General features: G+C 31.5%; 1 protein-coding gene across 1 annotated transcript in view; it reads right to left on the bottom strand.

Annotated features, from left to right (window-relative positions):
• Nucleotides 1–743: 743 nt before the first annotated feature.
• Nucleotides 744–23927, bottom strand: part of LOC126740248 (MOXD1 homolog 2) — a 137758-nt gene continuing 114574 nt past the window's right edge. Inside the window, exons 4-7 of the mRNA XM_050446186.1 lie at nt 22236–22520; nt 16502–17328; nt 13127–13295; nt 744–6046 (exon numbers count right to left, since the gene is read on the bottom strand). Of these exons, the coding sequence (XP_050302143.1) occupies nt 5750–6046; nt 13127–13295; nt 16502–17328; nt 22236–22520 (1578 nt within the window). The 3' untranslated portion in view covers nt 744–5749. The remainder of the gene's footprint in view (nt 6047–13126; nt 13296–16501; nt 17329–22235; nt 22521–23927) is intronic.

Raw genomic sequence — 23927 nt, 5'->3', positions numbered from 1 at the left:
AATTAAATTCCAAAAAAAAGATGGGAAATTTAATTTTTATTCCTTGGACACAAAACTTACCATTAGTTAAAATAAACTTTATTAAAGATAATTGGAGACACTCACTCATATGACCATATCAATGCTCTGATTTAAACCCAACAGATCTCGACTGCACGCAAGTAACTTACCCAACGTCCTGTCGGATTAAATAATAAAAATTAATCAAAATATCTCAAGAAATTTAAACAAATTTTGACTATTATTAATTTTTTTACAATTTATAAAATTATTTAAAAATGTCTTTAATAAAAATTTTAAGTTTCTTAACCGATTTTAATTATTCCTTGCAGTTAATATCTTTTATAATCCCAGTGTATTTTAGTTCCCTGAGGAAGCAATTATATTTGTCGAAACATCAGCAAATTTTTAATTAATTTGGACATTTAATTAGCGATCTCAAAAAAAGACGAATCCAAGTTGATACCGACGAAACCTTTGGAAATGGCTTATAGCTGAATCTATAAACTTGACGACGCTCAAATGGTGAATTAAATTAACCAACCAAAGGTGAATATAATTTAAAAAAATCATAGATGATCCGTTTTAGCTTTTAAAGAAATTACGTAAAACAATAAAAACTAAAGGACTTTTCAAAGGTCACGTTGCAGTCGTTGGCTTATACTGCCGTCAACTTTATAAATCAACCAAATACAAACCTGTAAACCAAAATATAATTAACTAGGAAGAAATAAAACAATACATGTTTTAATATTGCTAGAAGTTACTGCAATGTATTTATAAAATATCTTACACATAATATCTACACTGTACAACAAGAGGGTGATACATTAATTAATATTACATTCAATTGTCAGTCCAACAGCAATAATAAATAAAATATACAGTGACATCTATACAGGAAAAGGGTTAAGGGGATTCGGGGGGGCGGGGAGGCACATTAGGGAATCAAACTTATAGTTAGCACCAGTAAGAAAACACTATAATAGTACATCTCTAGTATTATATACAATATGAGAGAAAATTTACAAGGGGGTGTGGATAATAATATCTTACAAAAGGAACTAGATATAATATTATTTATTTTTATTGGTATACGCCTATATTACTGGTGAATAGTTTGTTGTACAAACTAGCCGCAGTCTAACAACAATAGCTTAGCTTAAAAATGGGATAGGATTGCATTTTATTTAATATAATTAAAACGAAAAACTAATAGGAATTATTTTTTTATACATATTTAAAGAAATTATATAACCTATAAGCTACAATAACATCACAGACCTTTAATCGCGACAATCGCCGTCGTATATTAAAATCGCTTTAATAAACAAAAAAAATAAAAGAACGGGGGAGCGTCCCATTCCGGGGTAGAACCAGTCGTAATTCTCGTTTTCGCGTGCGCTGACATAGCTTTATTTACTTGGACATTAATAACCCCTGGCTCGAAATTATTAATTTTGATTTATTATTTTTTTTGTTGTTGTTTCGTCTGTATTCCCCGGTTTGTTAAACATGCAGAAAGGTTTAATGAAGCTCGGATTATTAATAGACCAGAAAAGTTTTTATTTTTAATATTTTTTTTTGTCAAACCACAGTGGTCTAAAATGCTCAAAAACCGAAAAAAAATCAAATATTACCACCCGAGGTAAGATACCTCTAAACCGTACGAAAATGTATTAAGAGACAAATTGGCGGTTCTTTAAATAGATATAAATAATAATGCAATTAAAATGCAATTAAAATAATGCAAATAAATAAAACAATGCTTTGAATGCGAAAGTGTATGAAAAAATAAACTAGGGGTTTATAAAAAAAGTTACTAGTGGGTCATCATATAGAAGCTAATTGACAAAGCTTATGAAGGCAGAAACTAGCAGTTGCTAAAATAAACTAGGTAGTTATCTTACCTTCGTAGTTAAAATATAAAGATTTTCATAAAAAAACAAGGGGATTCAAAAAAAATTACTAGTAGGTTATAAATTAGACACAGTTCGAAATAAATAATGAAACAAATTAGCGGATCATGAAAAAAAAACTAGTGGGTTATTTTCGTAGCTAAAATAGAACCAGTTTATGGAAAAACAAACTAGGGGTTTCTAAGGAAATCACTAGTGGCTCATATACTTAACAAAGAAACTAGTGGTTCCTGAAAAAAGAATGAGTGGGTTATCTTCATAGTTAAAATAGAACCAGTTTATCATAAAAGAAACAAGAGGTTTTTAAAGAAATCACTAGTGGCTCATAAACTGAACGAAGAAACTAGTGGTTCCTGAAAAAAGAACTTGTGGGTTATCTTCGTAGATAAAATTGAAACAAAAATTACTAGTAGGTCATAAATTAAACTCAATTCGAAATATATAATAGATAAAACTAGCGGTTCGTGAAAAATAACTAGTGTGTTATTTTCGTAGCTAACATAGAACTAGTTCATCATAAAACAAACTAGGGGTTTTAAGAGAAATTACTAGTGGCTCATAAACTGCACGAAGAAACCAGTGGTTCCTGAAAAAAGAACTAGAGGGTTATCTTCATAGATAAAATCGAAACAAAAATTACTAGTAGGTCATAACTTAAACTCAATTCGAAATATATAATAGATAAAACTAGCGATTCGTGAAAAAAAACTAGTGGGTTATTTTCATCGCTAAAATAGAACCAGTTTATAGAAAAACCAACTAGGGGTTTCTAAGGAAATCACTAGTGGCCCATATACTTAACGAAGGAACTAGTGGTTCCTGAAAAAAGAACTAGTGAGTTATCTTCGTAGTTAAAATAGAAACAAAAATGACTAGTACGTCATAAATTAAACACAATTCTAAATATATAATGGATAAAACTAGCGGTTCGTAAAAAAAGACAAGTGGCTTATTTTCGTAGTTAAAATAGAACCAGTTTATCATAAAAGAAACTAGGGGCTTTTAAAGAAATTACTAGTGGCTCATAAACTGAACGAAGAAACTAGTGGTTCCTGAAAAAAGAACTAGTGGGTTATCTTCATAGATAAAATCGAAACAAAAATTACTAGTAGGTCATAAATTAAACCCAATTCGAAATATATAACAGATAAAACTAGCGGTTCGTGAAAAAAAACTAGTGTGTTATTTTCGTAGCTAACATAGAACCAGTTCATCATAAAACAAACTAGGGGTTTTAAGAGAAATTACTAGTGGCTCATAAACTGCACGAAGAAACTAGCGGTTTCTAAAAAAAACTAGGGGGTTATCTTGAAAGCTAAAATAGAACTAGTTTACCATGAAACAAACTAGGTGTTTCTAAAAAAATAACTAGTAGGTCATAAATTAAGCAATTCGAAATATATAATGCAAGAAACTAGTGGTTAGTGAAAAAAACTAGTGGGTTATTTTCGTAGTTAAGATAGAAACAGTTTATCATGTTGAGAAAACTTAGGCTCCGACATTATTATGTGGAAGAAACCGGGAGTCTCTTCTCCCTGTCGCCAATTCGACTACAATTCAAACATGAGGGCCAGGCATCAACCATGAACGAAAAACGTCATATCCACAGGCAACTAACTCCTTATTCTCCTTTTCTAGCTTTCTTGGTTTACTATGAGTATTCCCCATCAATTTTAGTCTCTTACAAGTTGGCTTTTACTATGATTACCATAAGGTTTCTAACACCGTAACGAAAACTACCTCTTCATTGCGATGTTCGGTATATAAGTCTACTTTAAAAGAATTCTATTACATCAATAAAACGCAAAAACTAGTCGTTCAGGCTAGATAATAATTATCCTAGCTATAACAAGGTTCTTTAAATGCCTACTGCATATCGGGTACAAAATTGATACAAAATAATAGTTATTTCATAAGGAAAATGTAAAACAAGCAACTGCAGCCCCTTGTTGACCGATCAAAGCAAATCGAAATTTTCAATAACGGAAATACTACTCGACTCGACAATTGCTGCTAAAATTCTCAGCAGCGACGAAAATTTAAACAAACATTTTCATGTTACACTACAGGTTCTATCGAGTGGTTTTAATATTAACATAAAAGTTTTCGACTTATATTGTTCAGACGCTGCGAGATAAAACTAGGGGTTCTAAAAAAAGTACTAGTAGGTCATCATAATATATAGAAGCTAATTCAAAGCGTATAAAAAATAGCGTATAAAGAAATTAACGGTTGCCAAAAAATAAGACTAGAGGGATGTCTGATCTCTGTAGTTGATGTATAAAGTTATCGTAAAAGAAACTGGGGGTTTCTAGAAAAATTATTAGTAGGTCATCATACATACATGATAATTCAAATTGTTTGAAGAAAGAAACTAGCGGTTCCCGAAAAAAAATCAAATGTGTTATCTTTGTAGTTAAAAGAAGAGCAGTTTATCCTAAAAGAAACTAAGGCTTTCTAAAAAAATTACTAGTGGGACATAAATTAAACACAATTCGAAATGTATAATAGAAGAAACTAGCGGTATCTGAAAAAAAACTAGTAGCTTCTAAAGAAATTACTAGTAACCTTAAAAAGCTAAATGACAGTTGATTCTGATTTAAAACGCTATTTTTTTATATAGGTCTTTGGGCGCCATTTCGAATTTTGACCTCAAATTTGTGAATTCAGCTGCCTCAAAGTTCTTGGGTGTACATGTACATTTCGACTTGGTTATTACAAATTTAGGAGTTTTGTCCGCAAATGTTGGATATCAGACCACTGTGAAACGGTGACATAGACAAAAGACCGTTTAAAATCAATCAAAATGCCACAATGAAAATTTTAGCTCGCGATATAAAGGAGGAAAATGTTTCGAAAACGGTCAACGGGTTTTTTTTTGTTCATTAAAAAATGCCTCTGACAAGCCGAAATTAAATTTAAGGCCACCGCGCTTTTTAATAACGCCGTTCAAAATTATTTTTTAAATTTCGTGTACCTGGATTTAATGAACGTCGCTGCTACGGTTAAAAGTCATTCTTTGTAAAATTTCAAATTAATTTCTTTTTTTTTTAATCAAATTTTTTTTATTTATAATGCTTTCATGAATAAACATAAATGTTATCTCATTACCGGAATATTAATTGCAAACAGCGGTTAGCTTATCTCATTTATTACGTTTTTTTTATGTAGAGTAAAATTTATCACATTTTATATGTTTAGCATAGAACCTGTTTTAGCTTCTTATTAAAATTCCTATATGTGATTGTCCTCGCTTAAACTTTTAATGACTATTTTCACGCCTATGATGAGTAAAAAGATAATAAAATACGCGTTATAATATTTGGTGTTTTGGGAGTTTCATGAGAGCGCAAATAAGCCTAGATTTACTAACTTTTTTTTTATAAAATAAAGAACTAATTGGCATGTTTTGGTTTTTTGATAGGAACATCCTTTTTTTCTAGAAAGTATGAATAGAACAGTCCATAAATTTCAAGAAAACCTTACATCTTATAACTTTCTTTAGGCATAAAATAATTTTAGATGAGTAGCTTTAAAATATTTAGATAATCAACTTATTGCAGCCTCGAAACGCCAATACCAAAAAAAAACCTCATTTTCAACCCCATTCCAGCCTGAGACACTCCCTCGCTCTTTAACGCCCTAACCAACAACCATCGCTCCTAAAAACGAATATATATTACACCATTCTGGCCGACAAAGACTAGTACAGACATGACTGAATCATCATTACAACAAAATCGATAAAAAATAATCAACGGTTGCACATCAACCAGTCCATGCAATCACAATTAAAAACAAAAAAAACATCTATTACGGCCTGGATCCGTTCAACGATAAACCAATAACAGCACAACCGCCCACATGCTCAGAACTATCGAGATTCTGAGCGTGGGCACAGAGTTGTACCTGCTCAGACCCATCGATTCTTCGTGTTGCGCAGGACTGCTGCTGCTGCGCGATACCTTGCTGCGCGTCGCACCTTCTATATGATTCCCGTCGATGTCGATGATGGAGGTTCCACCCGGCCAACCTTCTGTACTGTATTTCCGATAGTTGCATTGATCGGCTGTTGAGCGTACGTAGGGTTTGGTGATTTCTGGATAGTGGGCGTCTCGTTCTGTACCCTGAAACAAACAGAGAAAGAATGGTTAGACTAGGCCTCAGAAACAAAAGATTCATAACAACCTCAACGTGAGCTGAGGATAAGGAAACTATAATTACAACCAAAATGGGAGCCACAATGTACATAAATAAGGGTTTAAAAAGATTTCTCATCCGGCTGTCTATGCATATACGCATTCATTTAGCGTGAGCATAAAGCTCGCCAGGCACGTATGCCGAAATATTCATTACTGTTTCCATGCATCGCGAATTCAAACCGTTGTATAATAACCCCCCGACCCCTGACAAACCCTCTTGCACTCCCGCTCATCTACCCTCAACACAAAACTTTGCAGCATCGCCACCACACCTGCCTTTTATCTGTTGTACGTTGTGAATATCTCTTGTCTTTTAGACGAGCGGTTGTTTATAATGGTTTTAGTGTTGGGATTTGTTTAGGGAGATTTTTGTTTTTACTGCAAAATTAAAAAAAAATATATTAATAAGTTAGTTTTATTGGCCGGTATATGATTTAAAATAATGGTTGTTTTGATGTGCGCTAACAGCCCCTACCAAAGGCAGGCTTTTAAAGGTTCCTTTACTACATAGATTAAAAAGTTTTGAATTATCTTATGTTTAACTTTCGTATTCGTCGCATTTTTATTTCTGACAAAAATGTTAACACATTTTTTCTACAAGTTCCTTTTTTGGTTTGATTATTAAGGTCAAGACAGTTACATTCTATGATTTTACATGAAAAGTCATGCCTCAGCAAGTCGTAAGTTAGATTTGTCGTGCAAGAATAGAGGATTTCCTTGAAGAATGCCACTCTCAAAGGTTTATGGTTAATAGAGTTGGGGTTGGGCAAAATAATGGCTTGCACTATCGCCAGATATGAATCCCATAGAACTTGCTTGAGACATGCTTTGCAAGGTAGTGGTAGCACGGAGAAACCCACCTAGGACTATACAAAAGCTTGTTTGTTCATGCTGCTGAGAAAGAATGACATATTATTCCTCAATAGCATACCTCCATTTTATAGACAGTATACTCATGCATCTTCAATCTTGCATAATCGCTAGAAAATTAAAAATTTTTCCAGTACCTTTATTTAAAAAAAAATATGAAATTTTTAATTTTAATTTCAATTAAACAAATAACTTCATATATAATTTTTTTTTAAATATGGAGTTTAAAAGAAATGTTGAATTCAAAAAAGAGTCGCAAAGTTGTTTTATAAGGATTTTAGTTGTTCTTTTAAGATTATTAAAATTAATCAATTAATAAGTTTCTAATCTATTTTTGCCAATGAAAAAAAACTTTTGGAAATTAAGGGTGGTGCAAAATTTTTGAATCTATCTGTATAATTAACGGTGGTATATGTTAAGGTAAATTATCTGACAAAATAGTTGGATGACATCCAGAATCTATGCATATTACTTTCCTTGTTATTAAGTGATCAGCAAAAAGTCGTGATCCAAATTCTATCGATCATACTTGAGGAGTTCGCGTCCATAACCGGATATATCCACTTTCAGAAAATTTTCAGGAAACACGAAAAACACCCTGTGTGCTTATATTTAAAAATAGTAATATTTTAAGAAAATAGCTTTAATTAGGCGGGGTTGACCAATTTATTAACATAAAAAAAACAAAAACAAAATTAACAATTCGTCATTATTAAAAATAAACTTTGTATATATCCGTTTTTGCATACAAATAAGATATAGTAAGCAAAATTATTTATTTATTTCTCTTTAAACAAACTGGATCAAGTACTATTTGACAAAAGTAATAAAAGGAAAATTAAATATGTATTGCATTTTCTTCGCGCAGGCAATCGCATAGTTCAGTTTCTTCTTGGGTTTCAAAATTTGCCGGTATCCACATTGGCTCCGGTATTGTTACTATCTAATAGGTTTTTGACCCCACAAGCAATCTTCCCTGTTTTGCCCATCATCTTCAAAAAGCTGCTTTATCAAATGATTCAAACTTTTTTTTTGGTATGGAATTACCCAGTGGTAGCGTGCTAAGCTGAATGCTTTTTTCTGATTTTTCCCTTCTTAAGAAGTGATTCCCAAGCTGTGTTACCTAATGATGTAAGCCTATAACATTAAGCCATCTTAATTTTAACAGTGGTTTTGTTATAATTATTCTCAATTTTTTGTTAGTGAATTCTTTTGCATTCTGAAATTCCCTTTATTTTTTATATACCTTTTCCAGTTCTTTCCCATTATACATTTGCCAGTCAAGGCTCAGTGTTTTTACCAAACCCACTTCCGAATATATTCCAACGTATTTTTCTCTAATGACTGGATGTCTTTTTAAGATATTCTCCACTCTACAAAATGATCGGTCCGCAGGAACAAAAGCTATGCCCTCGGACTTGAAAAGTTATTCACTTCTTAATTATATGGGGATTTGTTTTTAAGCCAATATATTAGCATATGAATAATATGCGAATTCTTATTCTGCCCCCCACATCTATCGCAGAATAGTCTGAGAAGGTGTATTCCTTCAGTTTTGAAGATGATTGAACCAAGCAGAGTTAGTTTAAATAGCCCCTCTCCCCGCCAAATTACATGAAAAATATAGTCAATTCGTATGCTTTGAAGAAGCATCTAACCTTACTTCTGCTTTTTACTCACTTCTCTTTTGCTTTCGACATTTTCTTTTTCTACTTCCATCAATTTCTTCCTTTACACTTATTTTCTCATTCATGGTACACAGAATTTAAGTTCAAACACTAAAAGAACACTTTTATTTGACTGGTCTTACAGGAGTTAAAAGCGCGTGGAATTACAACTCAACGTCCAAACACCAACTACTAGAATAGATAATAAAATAATAAAATATTCGATGTTGTTATCAAAATTTGGATATATCCGGTTTTGCTCCGAATGTCGAAGTTTACTTAAACGTTTTAAATGGGATTTATTCAGTTTTACTTTCAAACAAATATATGAATCTATAGAAATGATAACAAAAAACCAAAAACCGTCAAAAAAGGATTTTCGGTCAAAACTGGATATATCGGGTTTTGAACCACAAACTCCTCACTTGGATTACAGTAATACATTTCCTGAGCCATTAAATTTTCAATATGTGCTAGAAGTTAATGTGGAAACATGACAAGAGCCAAATGAGGAAGCTCTTTAAGATATAAAAGATTAAAATACTTTAAATCTCCCTTTAATAATACTGGAATTAAATTCACACGGTGAGAAGCATCCAACATGTTGCAAACGTAAAGATGTTCATCAGCAAGGGTTCAAAGTAGGAGTTTGAGAAATATATATGCTTAAGCTGTGACCTGAAATGACGTCTTTATTAGTAAAATTTAGTATCCAGCATATATTAAAGCATTTTTCCATATCAATGGAACCCTTAATAATTAAAACGGTTTTTTTATGCTCAGTAATTTATTATTAACTTTTTTAAAATAAAAAAAAATATTATCATTATTAATTTCGTTAAAAATAATTTTTTCAGTTAATTAAGGCAATTTTTAACTTTTAAAATATAATGATTACAAGAATTATTCCTAATTTTTTAATTTTTAATAAAAAAATACATATTTGAAAAACCTTTGAGGAATTAAGAAGTCATTTGCAAACCAATAATTTGTGAACAAATATTTTCTTTCATATTTATGGTGTTTTAATTATGTCTGAAAAATTCTTTTTAAATTAAAGTATATTTTTATTTAATTAAAATTATTTTAATAAAATGCTGTTTTAAACGTATATTACTCATATAGTTAATACTCATAGGTAAAATGCCTTTAAAGACACCAAATTTTTTCACTAAGCTTTTAAAATAGCTCTATTTTTAGATATTATAAGATATTGTATCTATAATATTTTTTTTCTTTTTAGAGACTTTAAGCTGTCTTTTTTCCCTGCATATAATTTTTTTTTATAATTTTATTTATATGATATTCTAATTAGTATTTATGTTTCATAATTTTTAGTAATAAATTCACTTTTGCGTCAGTTAACGCAGTATTCGTTTTTTTTTTTTGAAACATTATATTCGTTAAAATTAGTTATATTTTTCCAGGTTACTTTAACGGTTTAAATCATGTAGTTATTACAAGCAATAAATTGTAAAAAATTACATCAGAATTAGAAATTAATTTATTTTGTTTAGTTTCTTTAATTAAATTTGTATTTTTAACAATTTTTCTGAAACTCATAATATAATATAAATTATTATTCTTTTTTTTAAATATTCTTGTACTTCATCCCCTTATAAAATTAAGTGGAGGAAACAAAAGTATACCTAAAAATCCAGCAAAAAATGGAAAATAATTCCAGAAAATTAATTATCCTAAATATTTTTCTCTATTTCTTCAAAGTAGTTGGAAACTAAAGAGACATGACCTCAACTGTTTTAAGGAATTTATGACTCGACATAGTTCAATTTTCTTAGTGAGAAAACTCGAGGAAATTCAAAAAAAATCTGAAAAAGAAAACTCGCGAGAAGCTTAGAAATTCCCGAGAGAAATTAAAAACAGAAGAAAGAAAATCCAAGAAAAATTAGGAAATTTGTAAGAAAAATGGACTGAAAGGACAAAGGGTGCATAGGAAGGAATTCCGAATATATGGACTCAAATAGAATGTCAACTGCCTGTAAGAAATTAAACAATAAATTAAGTTAGTTGAGGTTTTCTTTCTATTTTTTCCATATAGTTGGAATAAATGATAATAAAGAACGCAATAAAATCAATAGCTCCAAACGGGACAAAGTACTTTAAATTGTAAGAAAATGGAGTGAAAGGACTAAAGTGCATAGTAAGGTAATTTACTATAAAATATAAGTCTCGAAGATATTTTATCAACTTGATTATCTTTTATCTACTCAGTTTAAAGGTTAAACAACAGGTTCATTATTATTACAATTTAACATTTTTTTATTAAAAAATTGAAGTTTATTATGTAGTAATATTCAAAATTTTATATAAGAGTTTATATTATTAAATATTTATATAATAAAAGAGTTTATGCTCTTGCAGCAATCTCATATAAATACATGTAACTTTTTAATTATTTATTACTTTTGAATTAAATGGGCCAGAATAGAAAAATATATAAAGACGGATATTAAATAAAGCGATAATTAGGGGATAAAGATTAATAAATAAATAAATAAAGATAAATTATGAAAGGTTTTTTTCTATAGTGAACTTCTTAAAAAAAAGAATAATACTAGAAAAACTAGTTAAAACTTAATTTTTTAATTGCTTATAACTACTTTAACCTGGACATCTCTGTAGTTAATTGGTTTCTATTTTAAGAAAATGATATATTGCTTATTGGATATTTTCCTTTTTTGTTAAAAAAAAAAACACAATGAAATTTACTATTTTTTTTAAATTTATGTTTTTTTTTAATTTTTGCTTCTAAAACCAAATAATAATTCAGAAAATGTTTAATTCGGGCCCATTTAACTCACAATTAACTAATAATTGGAAAAAATACCAGTATATTTAAAAAATTGATGTATAAGGAATAAGTTTGACATTTTGTTGCTTTTTTTTTTAAATACATAAATTTAATAATACCAGCAATACCTAAATAATATCATTATCCTGCCTCCTAACTTTTACCGCTATTATTAGAGATATAAAGTTATTAGAGGTACTTACTATTATTAGAAGTATAAAGTCCAAAAATACCTATTTGTACGTAAAAAAAATAATTCTTGAATCTAAAGTTTTGGATAAAAAAACTCCATAACCTAAAATCTTCCTTGTTAACTAACTTAAACTTTCTTGCTTCATGTTTTAAAATAAATTAATCATACATTTATTCTACCGCTCCCTTTACTTTCAAATGTTTTTTTTTGTACAACGATTTATCTTTTCTGAAAATATGCTTTAATATCGATAATCGCATCTTTATCGGACCGTGTCTAAAGATCTATATAATCATAGTGGTTACTAGGAGAATACAGTGTTATTCGAAGTCCAATTAGATTAATTTTATCATCGTTCTCCTGCAACCCAGTATATTCTTTCAGCGAACCAGCACTATTCTTTCTATTTTTTATGTGTGGCCATTTGGTTATAATTTCATTAATATAATATCGGCTTATAATAAGCTAAGCTATATAATAGTCGGTATCTATGCTTTTTCCCATTTTATGATAATCAACGAATATTACACTATAAGCATCCCAATATATGGAAGTGATAATCTTTGGGACCGCCTTCGGTCAGCTCTTATCGAATTTTCTCTACTCAGCCGATAAGCTCTTTGATTCGAGTGAGAAGTAATTGATCTTTGTTTTATTTAGTGCTCCATAAAAATGTAAAATATCTCTTTTTATTTCATTTTAAACCGATCTCATCGCTAAGCTTGTATGTACGCTATTTTTCGATGCTTTAGCACAACATCAAAAATTTTTTTACATTCACCCGTTCATAATAAACTGAAAACAAAATCATTCAACCCCACACTGTTGGGCGCCAAGGTATACCAATTTATAAAAAAAAAATATTTGCTTTTTCCGGTTCGCTGAAGTTAAGAAACTAAGAAATTCTGAAAACTGCAAATAAAAAATATATAAATTAAACCACAAAATGCGCTCGACTAAACTGGCGAATTGCTACAGACTCCCCGAACAATGAAGATGCGTATGAATAGCTGTCTGAAGAGGGTAGTCTCGGTGAGGACATTGACACGTCTTGTACGTGTTTGTTAATTAAAGCTACTTTAAAATCATTTTGTTACACAGACAGGTTAAATGTTAAAACCGAAATCATCAAAAAATAAAACAAACGAATTACCAGCAGCTATACATTAATAATGGGCCTCTCATTAAGCTGCAAAGTTCAAACAAATTCCCAAAGTTATTTTAAAGTTTACAAGTCGACGCCGGCCAAAAAGTTTCCGCGAAGTAAAGTTGGCGAGTTTACGTCAATAAGCGTCCTCCAGCCCCGTTTTTGTGACTTTTTAAAACCGTGGGGCCGTCCTCCATCGAAAGTTAAAATTATACCTTAAGTCGCCCTTAATTTGAAAAAAAGTTCGGGCGAAATTTCCGCTCGGTTCGATTAAATTTAAAGTAATCGGAATTTATTAGGGAGGGTGGCAAATTACCGGTAGTAAAGTCAGCTGCGACGTCCAACAGATCGGTTTAAAGGAGCCCATCATGGTGGCTTCTTGGAAACTTTCGAATTGATTATCCCAGTCGTAGGAGACCAATCTGGATTCGAGGCTCATTCCTGCTAGTTCTGGTGGTGATGCTATCCGAACTGGATTGGAACCCCTGGAATAAAAGAAGATTATTATTATAAGAGTTAAATTTAGAGAATGATCTTTTGAATATCTTTCTTTTTAGTTAATGGGACTGCTGCTTTCAGTTTCTTACATTTTGAAAATTGAACGGAGTGGTCACTTTGAAGATCAGACTTCAATAGTTTTAAAAACAGATTATTTGGAATTTTTTTCCTGAAATTGTTTTTGTAGAAAGATTTTTTTTAGATACAACGCTATTTCCTTTATAAACTCGTTTCTTCTGATTTTTTTGAATCTGGACTTTGAAGGAAGCGGTTAGTTTGAAAATCAGGCATTGCTATTAAAACTACTTTTTATTTAAGAAAAATATAGAAGGAAGTACTAAAAACAAAATCATAAAATGAGAAATATGGATTTAATCTTTAAGCCTCTAGCCTAAGGAAAGGTTCATATATTAACTTTATTATCCTTTAGCCGCCGTATCTCCTTTATACTGTCCTACGGTAACCACAATACTGTCACCAAAAACGACCGTAATTTCCATGATTTATATTTATAATAATTTACTCAACAAAATCCTCAACTTTCGTCCCTTAAAATACCATTTAGGCCACAGAACGTCAAAGAGTTGAATTATCCGCGAGTAGCAACAGCAGGGAGAGGACCTAGAAACGTGCCCTTTGGATAGTTTAATATCGTATAGTCGTTACCTCGACTGCTGCCGTGACAGCAGAAGGAAGGCTTCGAGGCTTATCGGCTCGACTCTATTTTCGAGGAAATTTCCAAAGGGTCTTAGCCCTGTTAGTACGCTAAGTCCCGTTATTTTGACCCTCATTAATGTGAAGTCACTTCCTTTTCGAACGGCGACGTATTAAATACACGCCTTCCGGCGAATTTCAATATCGGAGCGCTACGTGCGTTGTTGTTTGGCTTTGCCCAGATTACATTTTACAGTTTAATGCTCGAAGGGTTTGATTGGAGTAAGCTACTGCCAAAAATTTCAATAGGGCGTATGTCAGGCTATATCGTGTAAAGCTTTGTTAATTAGTGTCATATAAATTCCTCTAATTCAGATTTGAAAGTTTTGATTTATAATAACTAGGTACCAGACAATCCCATATTTAAGCACGCAACCTCAGATTAAGTACGAGAATTTTCAATATTTCCTTACGTTTATGTTTCACTTATTTTGTATTTTATTTACTATTTTATTTATTATTTAGTTTAAATTTATTGAAAAAATTCATCCATTATTTTCAAGGAGACTTTAATAATATGTAGGCAAGGAGAAAAATAAAATCAAAATCAAACTCTTACAAATGTAGCGTCTATTAGTTAAGTTGGCTTACGTTTTGGCTTACTGGACCATAAGACGTAAAACAAAGATTAAGACGCAGCTATGGTTAGACACTAATTCACAAAAAAATAGCTTTTTTTAAGTACAATAATATACATTAAAGAGCACTTATGATAACATACTACAGATAAACGTGAGATGATGACTACATTGTGTATCTAACTGAATCTTGTAGAAAAGCTAGAGAGAACAAAGGCTAAGAGAAGTCGAATCTTAAATAATGTCAATGACGTCTTCATTTTTAAATCTAATCTCATTTTCAAAAAAATTGACTTTTTTTTCTAAAGTTCATATTTCATTTATACCACTTCCCATAAAATATATAACAACCGAATGTTGTCTTACAGATCAATTTAGCAATAAGGTTAGTGAGGTACAAATCCAAAAAATCCTGGGTTCGATCCCCGTTCAATTTTAGAAACTTTTTTACTTTTTTGTTTTTCATGTTTGTATTTGTTTTTATTTTTATAAAGACATATGTAAGTCATGTACTGGATTGTAATAATATTTGGTGTTTAGAGATTTATATTTTAGTTATTAACGATACACTATATTCTGATACTGTACTCAAAAACAGGTGTGTATTTTTTTGCGTATTATTGTCTAACCATAGCTGCACGTTTTAATCCTAATTTTAGGTCTGATGCGCTACTGTTGTGAGACCTTAAATTTGAGTTTATTTTCCTCCTTACTACATAAATTTATTGCGTTAAAGTATTTAGGTAATTAAATAGTGATAATTCATTATATATTATAATATTAACTATATTAATGTAGCTCATGCTAATTTCACTCAAATAATAAAGATACTCATATTAATTGTTTTAAATACACCATTCAAAGTATACCAGAAAGAAAATATAAGAATAAGTCATCTCAGGTCATATGATTTATACCGGTATAAAGAAGATTTTTGACGAGGTAAGATATTGTATTATTTCGAGTTTTCTATTATCTATTAAAAGTAGATATTTCACAATTTTGTTCCCAAAATTTCATTCAATTTTATTTCAGACGAGTTAGCAATTTTTAAGGGTACCTTTTGTATTCCTCAGGACTCTAAATAAATCAATATTAACTAGAGAAAGCATTGATTTTGCGAAAGAAAATGTATATTAATGCAATAATGCAAAGAAACTATTTTGACAAAAAAGAGTCTTATCATGATTATTAACAACCAATAATAATAAGGGTGACAGAAACCGAGCCCGTTGCCCAACACTTTTAAATAGTTTAATACTACATGGTCTTAAGTCCACTTTTACTACATTATCCTTTTAAGTATTTAACAAAGCTGCTAATGAGGTAACCCATACTTTGGCTCAAGCATCTGATATATCTAAAAATAAGGAAGTAGTAGACGTAGTTTCTTCGTTGTTTTCATCGGAAGTTAAGAAACAGTTTTAAGTTCACTCTACTTTAACTGAACGAGCTTAGCACTTGTGTTTTTTAACAGGGCAAGTTTACACTTATGTTTTTAGAACATATACTTAGTCTATAATAAAGCAGCCGAGTTCAGTTACAGAATGCTTAAATTCCTATTCGTGTAGAGACTGTTATCAAGGCGTGCAGTTTAACGTAAGAAGCAGATCCTTTAACGTGTGTTCTAGAATCAGAGAGTAAAGAATAAAAACTGCAAAATCAGACCTAATATTCTCTCGAAGATGTTAGCGAAACACGTGCAGAGAGTAAAATAAAGAGTTTTGGTTAGTGGTAAAACTGTCTTGTAATTTGAGGGTCATACCAAAGGTCCCAACCATAGGACTTTGAACACTTACTCACTTTTTCTACTTAAACTATTCGAGTTTGAAAAATAATAAATTCTAATAATTAATTTTATATATTAGGTTGGGCGCCAAAACACCTAAAAAGCTACTTACGGACTAAGTTCTTGGATTCCTAACGAGTGCAACACAGTGGGTAAACTCGGTAAGCTGTGACATGAGGCCAACTTGGTTTGCTTCGGATAGTACAGGCCCATAACCAAGCACGTCTCCTCCCGACTAGTCAACCCTCCTAGCGTAATAGCACTCCTACCGGAACTGTTATAGGTGCACTCGGTAATTAAATGATCTCCAGGTAAAATTTTCACTGGCACCCCGAGTTTCCTGTACTCCTGATAATCCGAATCGACGTTATCGTCACTCGCGATCGGAGGGAGCTCGGCGTTACCCCTAATATGCTTAAGAGACACCTGTTTGCCGATTTTATGAGTTTTCATCACCACCGCGAACATGTTAATACCGGAATGCGAGAACGCTTGGCGAGTACACTCGGCCACGCAATGTCCCGAAGAAATCACGCGGTTTTGTCCCGGGGGGATTATGTGGCGCCAGTTGGGGTCCATCCCGATAGAAATCACTCCTGCGTCATGTCTACGTAATTGTGGTGTGTAGAAGAGTCTTAGTCCAGAGCCATCTATGGAGCCCACGTTACTATCCATAGGAACAGTATAGTGTGTGGCCATGAGATAGTACTTGTTGGTCGCTTCCAGAGGGTATCCGGCTTCAGGAGGGAAGCTGAAACCTTCAGAGCCTTTAGCCCAACTAGCCACGACTGTATTGCACATGAAAGGTTGGGTGTGTCCATCGTGGCATTGTTTGCCTGGAGTGTCGGCCATCTCCTTTATTGTGGGATTGTCTTGGCATTCGTAGAGGACTACGTGTTGAAGCCCGTTTGTTCCTGAGACGCTTTGAAGAGGTTCGTACTGCAAACAAAAAACTGGATATTAGTTGTTATTATCATAATAGTTGTAATAAATTTGAGGTCTGGCATATTAGAAAATGTATGCTTTATTAAAACCTGAATTATAGTTTAATTATGCATAACTTAAATGGAGACAATTCAATTGTCCTAATATTTTATTAACTGTTTATATGACTTTCTATGGCTCGTTTATTCATTATATCACTATTAAGATACCATAAATTATTAACAATAACACAATAAAACGTTCACGGATCGATCTTATTCTTTTTCATTCCAGAGAAAAGTTTTATGTCTTTTACCTCCGTCGTACATAGGGCCCTCGAGGGAGATTTCGATCGTTCGAACGACTCTTTCTGCACCTCGAATGTGTGTGACGACCCTTTTAGACTTTTCGAGAGGACAATGCATTGATTGAATTCGCTGCGAAATTGTGTTGTGCTCGCTGTTTGTATGGCTCGCCACTCCGACACGACTCTTTTCTACTTATATTTTTATCGGGAGCTCGTTGAATTTTCATTTTTTTTTCTCTCGCTTTTAGAGTGACTTTGATACTAAAAATTTATAAGGCTCGTATGTCGAATGAACGATGTATCTCAAAGAGTTTCAAGCTGCTGTTTTGTCGAAATATGACGGTTTGCCGGTGGGAAGCATGCAAAAAGTAAAATTTAACGAGGCGATCGTAGTAGAAGGTGAAAAATTGAACTTGTCGCAACTTGAAACTTTAAATTGGTTAGGCGAGAAGAATGGCGGGTGTAAACAAGTTTTGAAAGTCGATTTGAAATGCATAACATACGGGCTACCAATTTTCCTTTACCGTTATTTGTTTTCGTTCTATTGTAAAGTTTTATTTGGGTTTCTTTTAATGAACCATACAATGCAACAAACCTTTGTGTATGTTATAAAAAACGCATTTCGAATTACTATAATTATTTATCATTTGCATCACAGCGTATGTTAATATTGTGCTTTGTGCAATTGTTTATCGGAGTCGATGACTCTCGTTGCTTGGTAAATTGCCATTAATTTCTGCGTTTCGCAGTATCAATTTAAATTATCTTAATTGGTAATTGCTTCTTTGGTGACACTTATTTAACTTACTTGACCTTTTCGGGATTTACGAGAACGATTTTAGATTAAATAGCCATTATATATATTTTTTTAATCTTTATTATTTTTACTAACAAAATATTTTGAGAAAAATTAATTGGTTTTGATCTGTTTCTGAGAGCCTAATATTAATTTTTTAAAGTTGGATATCAGGCACCATCGAACTTATACTACTACTCCTATGACCTTAAATGACTTACTTTTATTAAATAATTAGGGTTGTTTTTTTTTGACTTTTAAAGTAATCATGGCGCTTCTACTGTTTATCCTATAATCCCAAATTACGATGCTATGGATTCTAAATCTTTCAGTCTCAAAATACTTCTAAGTAATTAGAGAAATCTTTTTTAAGAAATTAAGATCCGTATATAAATTTTTCAGAACGTCAAAATTATCATGGTATCAACATATCATCAATATATCAACTACTTTGTCAAAATATTCGCCTTTGAGTAAATTTATTAAAATTTTAATCGTAACCAGTTTAGTTATGCATTTTTCTAATTAAAGTGACCACGAGCCTTTTTATTGGAATAATCTGCGTATTTCAAATTTAATTTCTTAAGCTTTCATTTGTATCTTGATTATGGTTGAACTTCATAGGCGTAAGTTTAATAATTATCTATATTCAGGATAGTCCTTAAAGAAGAGCAAATTATGAGAAAACTTTTTTTTTAAGGTATTTTAAATTCGAAAGTCACCATGGGGAGGATCTCAGATACCCTAAACTGAAAATTAATATAAATAAATAGCTATATAAGCTTTACATGATCTAATTGATGTTACGACATTTCGTCATTCAGCACCCAACATCTATTTTTCTTATTTCTCACCAAACTTGGAATCCCTAACATATTCGTAATCGCGTTAGCTCTAATATCGCAAAAAAATTGTTTAGGGGATCTTAGATATAATTAAAAAGTATTTTTATTTCGAGAAAATAAACAACATTTTGATCGGTTCCTGGAAGATTTTCGCACTAAATACTTAGCAAGTAATTAATAAAGATCTTAAAAGATTTCATTCTTGACCTTCTAAGTCTAAATCTCGTGCAATGTCACCATAAAACTCCTACTGCTAAACGCTGTATCCTAAATTTTAAATCGTTTCAAATAAGTCAAAAAAGTTACTTCAAGATCATTTAATTTATTTACAAAAGTTAATCAGAAAAAATCCAATAACGAAGCCACTATTATTGACTATTTATTCAAATATTTTTAACATTATTGTCGTTTAAGGCATTTCTCAATAATTCAAATTCCTACCCAAAGAGCAAAAAAAGACAACAATTTGGACTGCCTAAACTATTCACTTTTGGAAAAAATCATGAATTTTTTATATAAATGCTTAAGTTATGCATTTAGTGGATACGATTCTGAATTTGTGAAAATTATTTCTGTTATTAAATTTGACTTTTTTACAAGCTTATTTGAAATTATAGCTCTTGAAGGTTGAATCAAAAACTGCAAAAGAATAATGGACTATTGAGAAAACTTAATTTGATAAATATTTTTAAAAAAATTAAAAATTCCGACTATTTGCAACTTATTATGCACATTTGCTCCTCCAAGCATCTCAAGGTATTTGTATTAAAAAAATTTTTAAAATTTTTATCCTATCCAATTTTGTTATACATTTTCATAATCAAAATAATCTTTGTCTTCAAATTTTGAATTGTATCTTAAATATAGTTTAATCTGTTTAAAGCTAAATTTAATTTTATCCATATACAGGTCTGTGGTCTGGTCTATAGTTGCTTATAAGAAAACTGTAGTCAAGAATTTGTTGAAGGTTTGTTACCAAATTTAAAAGTGACCATTGAGATCTCAAGCATCCTAAGTTCTAAAAAATCGGTTAAATTAAGTCGAGGACATATCCTGTGACATTTTTTTATTCTTGGGATTATTTTTCTTTTAATTAGTTTTTTTTATTACCTCTCAAGAAATATGTAACTCATAACATATACTTGGGATATCGCTAGTATCCCAAAGATTTCTTCTTGAGGAAACTTATATAAAACTAGAAATTTCATTGTCCACATAGTTAAAGTTAATATAAAAAAGTATAATTCTGCTCCGACTTCCAGTATTTGTTTTTTGAGAGGATCAAGACCATTTTAATCTATTTCTGAGGTTAAACAAGTAATTTACATAGAAACTTAGATATTTCACTTTCAATCTTCTTTAAGTCTTGTCTAAATCTCTCATAGTATCGCCATTAAACTCTTACTGCTAATCTGTAAATATTATTCATTTAGTTTCAGAAATCCTCCATCTATGCACGTAAGTAAAACTTTTTTCTGGTTATAAAGGTAATTTAATTTTTTTCTAGACATTAGAAGAAAAATACTTATTCAACTACTATTGAGTATTTTAAGCTTAGTATCTCACAAGCTATTTACTTTTGGAACAAATCACGAATTTTTTATATTAATGCATAACTTAAATGGAGACGATCCTTGTTATTATAATTATTTCTGTATTTAAAATTTGAATTTTTACAAAATGATTTATATCTTAAATGTTGTTTGATCTTTTTAAAACTACCAAAAACTTAAAAAAAAAAACATTGGCTTTTTGAGAAAATTAATTAATTATAAGATGCAAAATCTCGTCTATACAGTTGTTTTATATACAACTTATTCGGTACATTACTTTTACTACAAAGGTACCTAGCCAAATATTAAATAATTTAAGTTTTTTTAATAAAATATAATGGTAGACATCAAATATCGTTTTTATTGGCCCTCCTCTTATAAATTTCTTCCTTTAACGCTTTTTCAAAACCCATTTATCAAAGTTAAAACTTAAGAACTTATCTTTTGCCAGAAGTCGAACGTCAAAACTTTAAATTGAAAAAAGCGTCCTTCCGGCAGAACTTGAAAGTTTCATGACGATTCTGACGTTTTAACTTGTTCAAAAGTTGCTCGTTGCAGATGTTTTATATATTATTTTTTAACACGAATACGCTCGAATGATGCCCGTTACGCACAATACACAAAATCAATTAAGCGTTTTAATTTAGTCCCGAGCGGCAAAAAAGCTCGTGCAATGTTTATCCAAATTAAAACAAGAGAAGGCCAATTCCGTTACCACAAAAACGAGCCCTGTTCTGAAGAGCGACCGCAACAATGATGATGATGATGATGATACACATTAAATTATTTTTATGTTCATCAGTTTTTGTATATTTTGTTTTCGGCCTGGACCAATTATGCAAATACACCGGCATGGAGATATGAGAGCCGCTTCGTTATTTCGAAAACTTCACCCCGTAGGCTCGCTCTCACCCTCGGAAATCAAAATTCATGTAATTTCACGTTTCTTTGTCATTTAAATTCGCAAAATGATTTTGCAAATTGATTTTTCGTCCCGCTACGTATGCGTTCCCGTGCCAAGATTGACAACAGGGGAGAGCAAAAAAAAACGTATCTGAATACGCGACGTTTTCTCGAAAAGGTTGAGATATTTATATGCGAGAAGAAAGCGAAGAAGAGAAAAATTATGATTTTTTTTGTGTCGAAAAGGCACGCCTTCCATTTAAATTTGACGAGAATGATTGAAGGTAAGGGGAAACCGCCTGAGTCCAATTGATAAGATTGATAAACGTGATTTTTAAAAATTATTTTTAGCAAACTTGACATCATCTACTGCCGAAATTAGGCATAACTTAAAGGGATACGACTATCCACCTTTTTACTTTGATGCTCGATATAAAATTTAATAACAAGAAATTTCAGTCTTTTCAACTCTCTTGTGCCCTTCCAAACTCCACCCCTAAAAAAATTAATCAACTTACCCTTATCAAATGATGCTTCTTATTAATGATAGATGGAATCTTAAACACTCGACACCAAACCAGGGTATCCCCAGGGATACTGGGCGGCTCAACAGCGGGATTCCTCATTTCCCACACATGCACCGGCTCTTCGGGACTGGGCGCATCTTGATCTGCGCGTTGCACCAAAAAGAGCGATTGCGCACCTCTGTTTGCCAACTCGTGACGTGGCAAAGACTTCGGGCCAACCGCGCCACCTGCCGGCTCGTCTTTGTGGAAAGCCCACACTATTCGCATTGTATCGTTCTGCAATAAATAAATAAAAAAAATTAGTAAACGTTTTTCGTAAAATATTGCTTAAATCAACAAGCTTTTTCTTGATAAAAATCTATCGAGGTTCTCGTTTAAAAGTCAAAAAAAGGAAGAAAATCCTCAATTCGTTGCCGTATTTTACATTTCAAACTACCCCCGAAAGCAAAGCCTTTAGAAAAGCAGCAGGCCAAATCTGACAAGTTAATGAGGACTTTAAAAGCTGAAACATATGGTTTTAAGCTTCACGGAATCCCTTTTATAAGGGTTGGGCCTGCCAAAAGCTCTTGGCTTATCGGGGCTCGATCTGTAATCACTTTTAAGGGATTTTTGACCGACAGCCAGGTTAAAATCGTCGATAATTTTACATTTTGTGACTGGCTTACTGAGAAATGTTTTTCGCACATTTTGCAATTTATTTTATAAAGTAAATTTCGCTTATTAATTCATTTAAATCAGGCAAACCAGATATTTACGAGTATTCTTTAATTTTTTAAATAATTTATTATTTATATAATTTTTGTAAGTAAGGAGGTTTTGACATTAGTATTGTTTATTTATTTTATTTACAACACTTTATGGAAAAAAATGCATTCTTTGAGTGACACAAAAAAAATAACACTACATAAGTTAAATAACTAAAACCTAAAGGTAATTAATTTGCTTTAATTTTTTCCACACACTATGTTTTACGTCTTTGTTTTTTCAGACAAGACAGGAATAAATTTTCTGTTAAAAGAGCTCCAGGGCCTTACTACCATCTTTAGTCGCACTAAAATCACTCAAAACAATTCTAAGGTCAGACCTCTCAAAATTATAAAAATTGCTATTAACTTAATAAACATGGCATTATATGAGTAAAGGAGGATGAGCTGCTTAATTATCAACTAGAGAATTAGAGCAACCTCCTACTGTTCAGAGCCTAAAGTCAAATGAAATGATAAGATCTAAATTTAATTGTTTTTTTCTGAATCAATTAATTGCTATCTATCAAAAAGTTCCAACAAGTGAATAAACTGATTTAGTCTACAAGAAAAATTAACTTAATGCGATATATACTCAGGGATATATAACGTAGATAAATATTTAAAAATACTTTCATTTACCTGAGAGTTGAATCAGAGAATGTATATAGTAAAATGATAAACAAGATAGAGAACTCGAAAATCAATTATAATCCACTTATCTCGACAAGATATGTAATATTTTGAGATTCTGCTTTAAATTTATTGATAATGTTTGCTTTACGGCCAAAACAACACCACCATCTCTCTTCTCTCTCATCTCTGCATAGTTCCGAGAAGAAAAATTATTCAACCACGTTTTTGATATCGCAACAATATCAAAATCCGTCGAATTTTAAATTGCTATGTTTAGGAGTACTTTGAAGCTATTATATATGCA

The sequence above is a fragment of the Anthonomus grandis genome, chromosome 9 (assembly GCF_022605725.1).
Source record: "Anthonomus grandis grandis chromosome 9, icAntGran1.3, whole genome shotgun sequence".
NCBI lineage: Eukaryota > Metazoa > Arthropoda > Insecta > Coleoptera > Curculionidae > Anthonomus > Anthonomus grandis.
The sequence above is the reverse complement of the archived record's forward strand: the minus strand, read 5'-3'. Positions and strand labels throughout refer to the sequence as shown.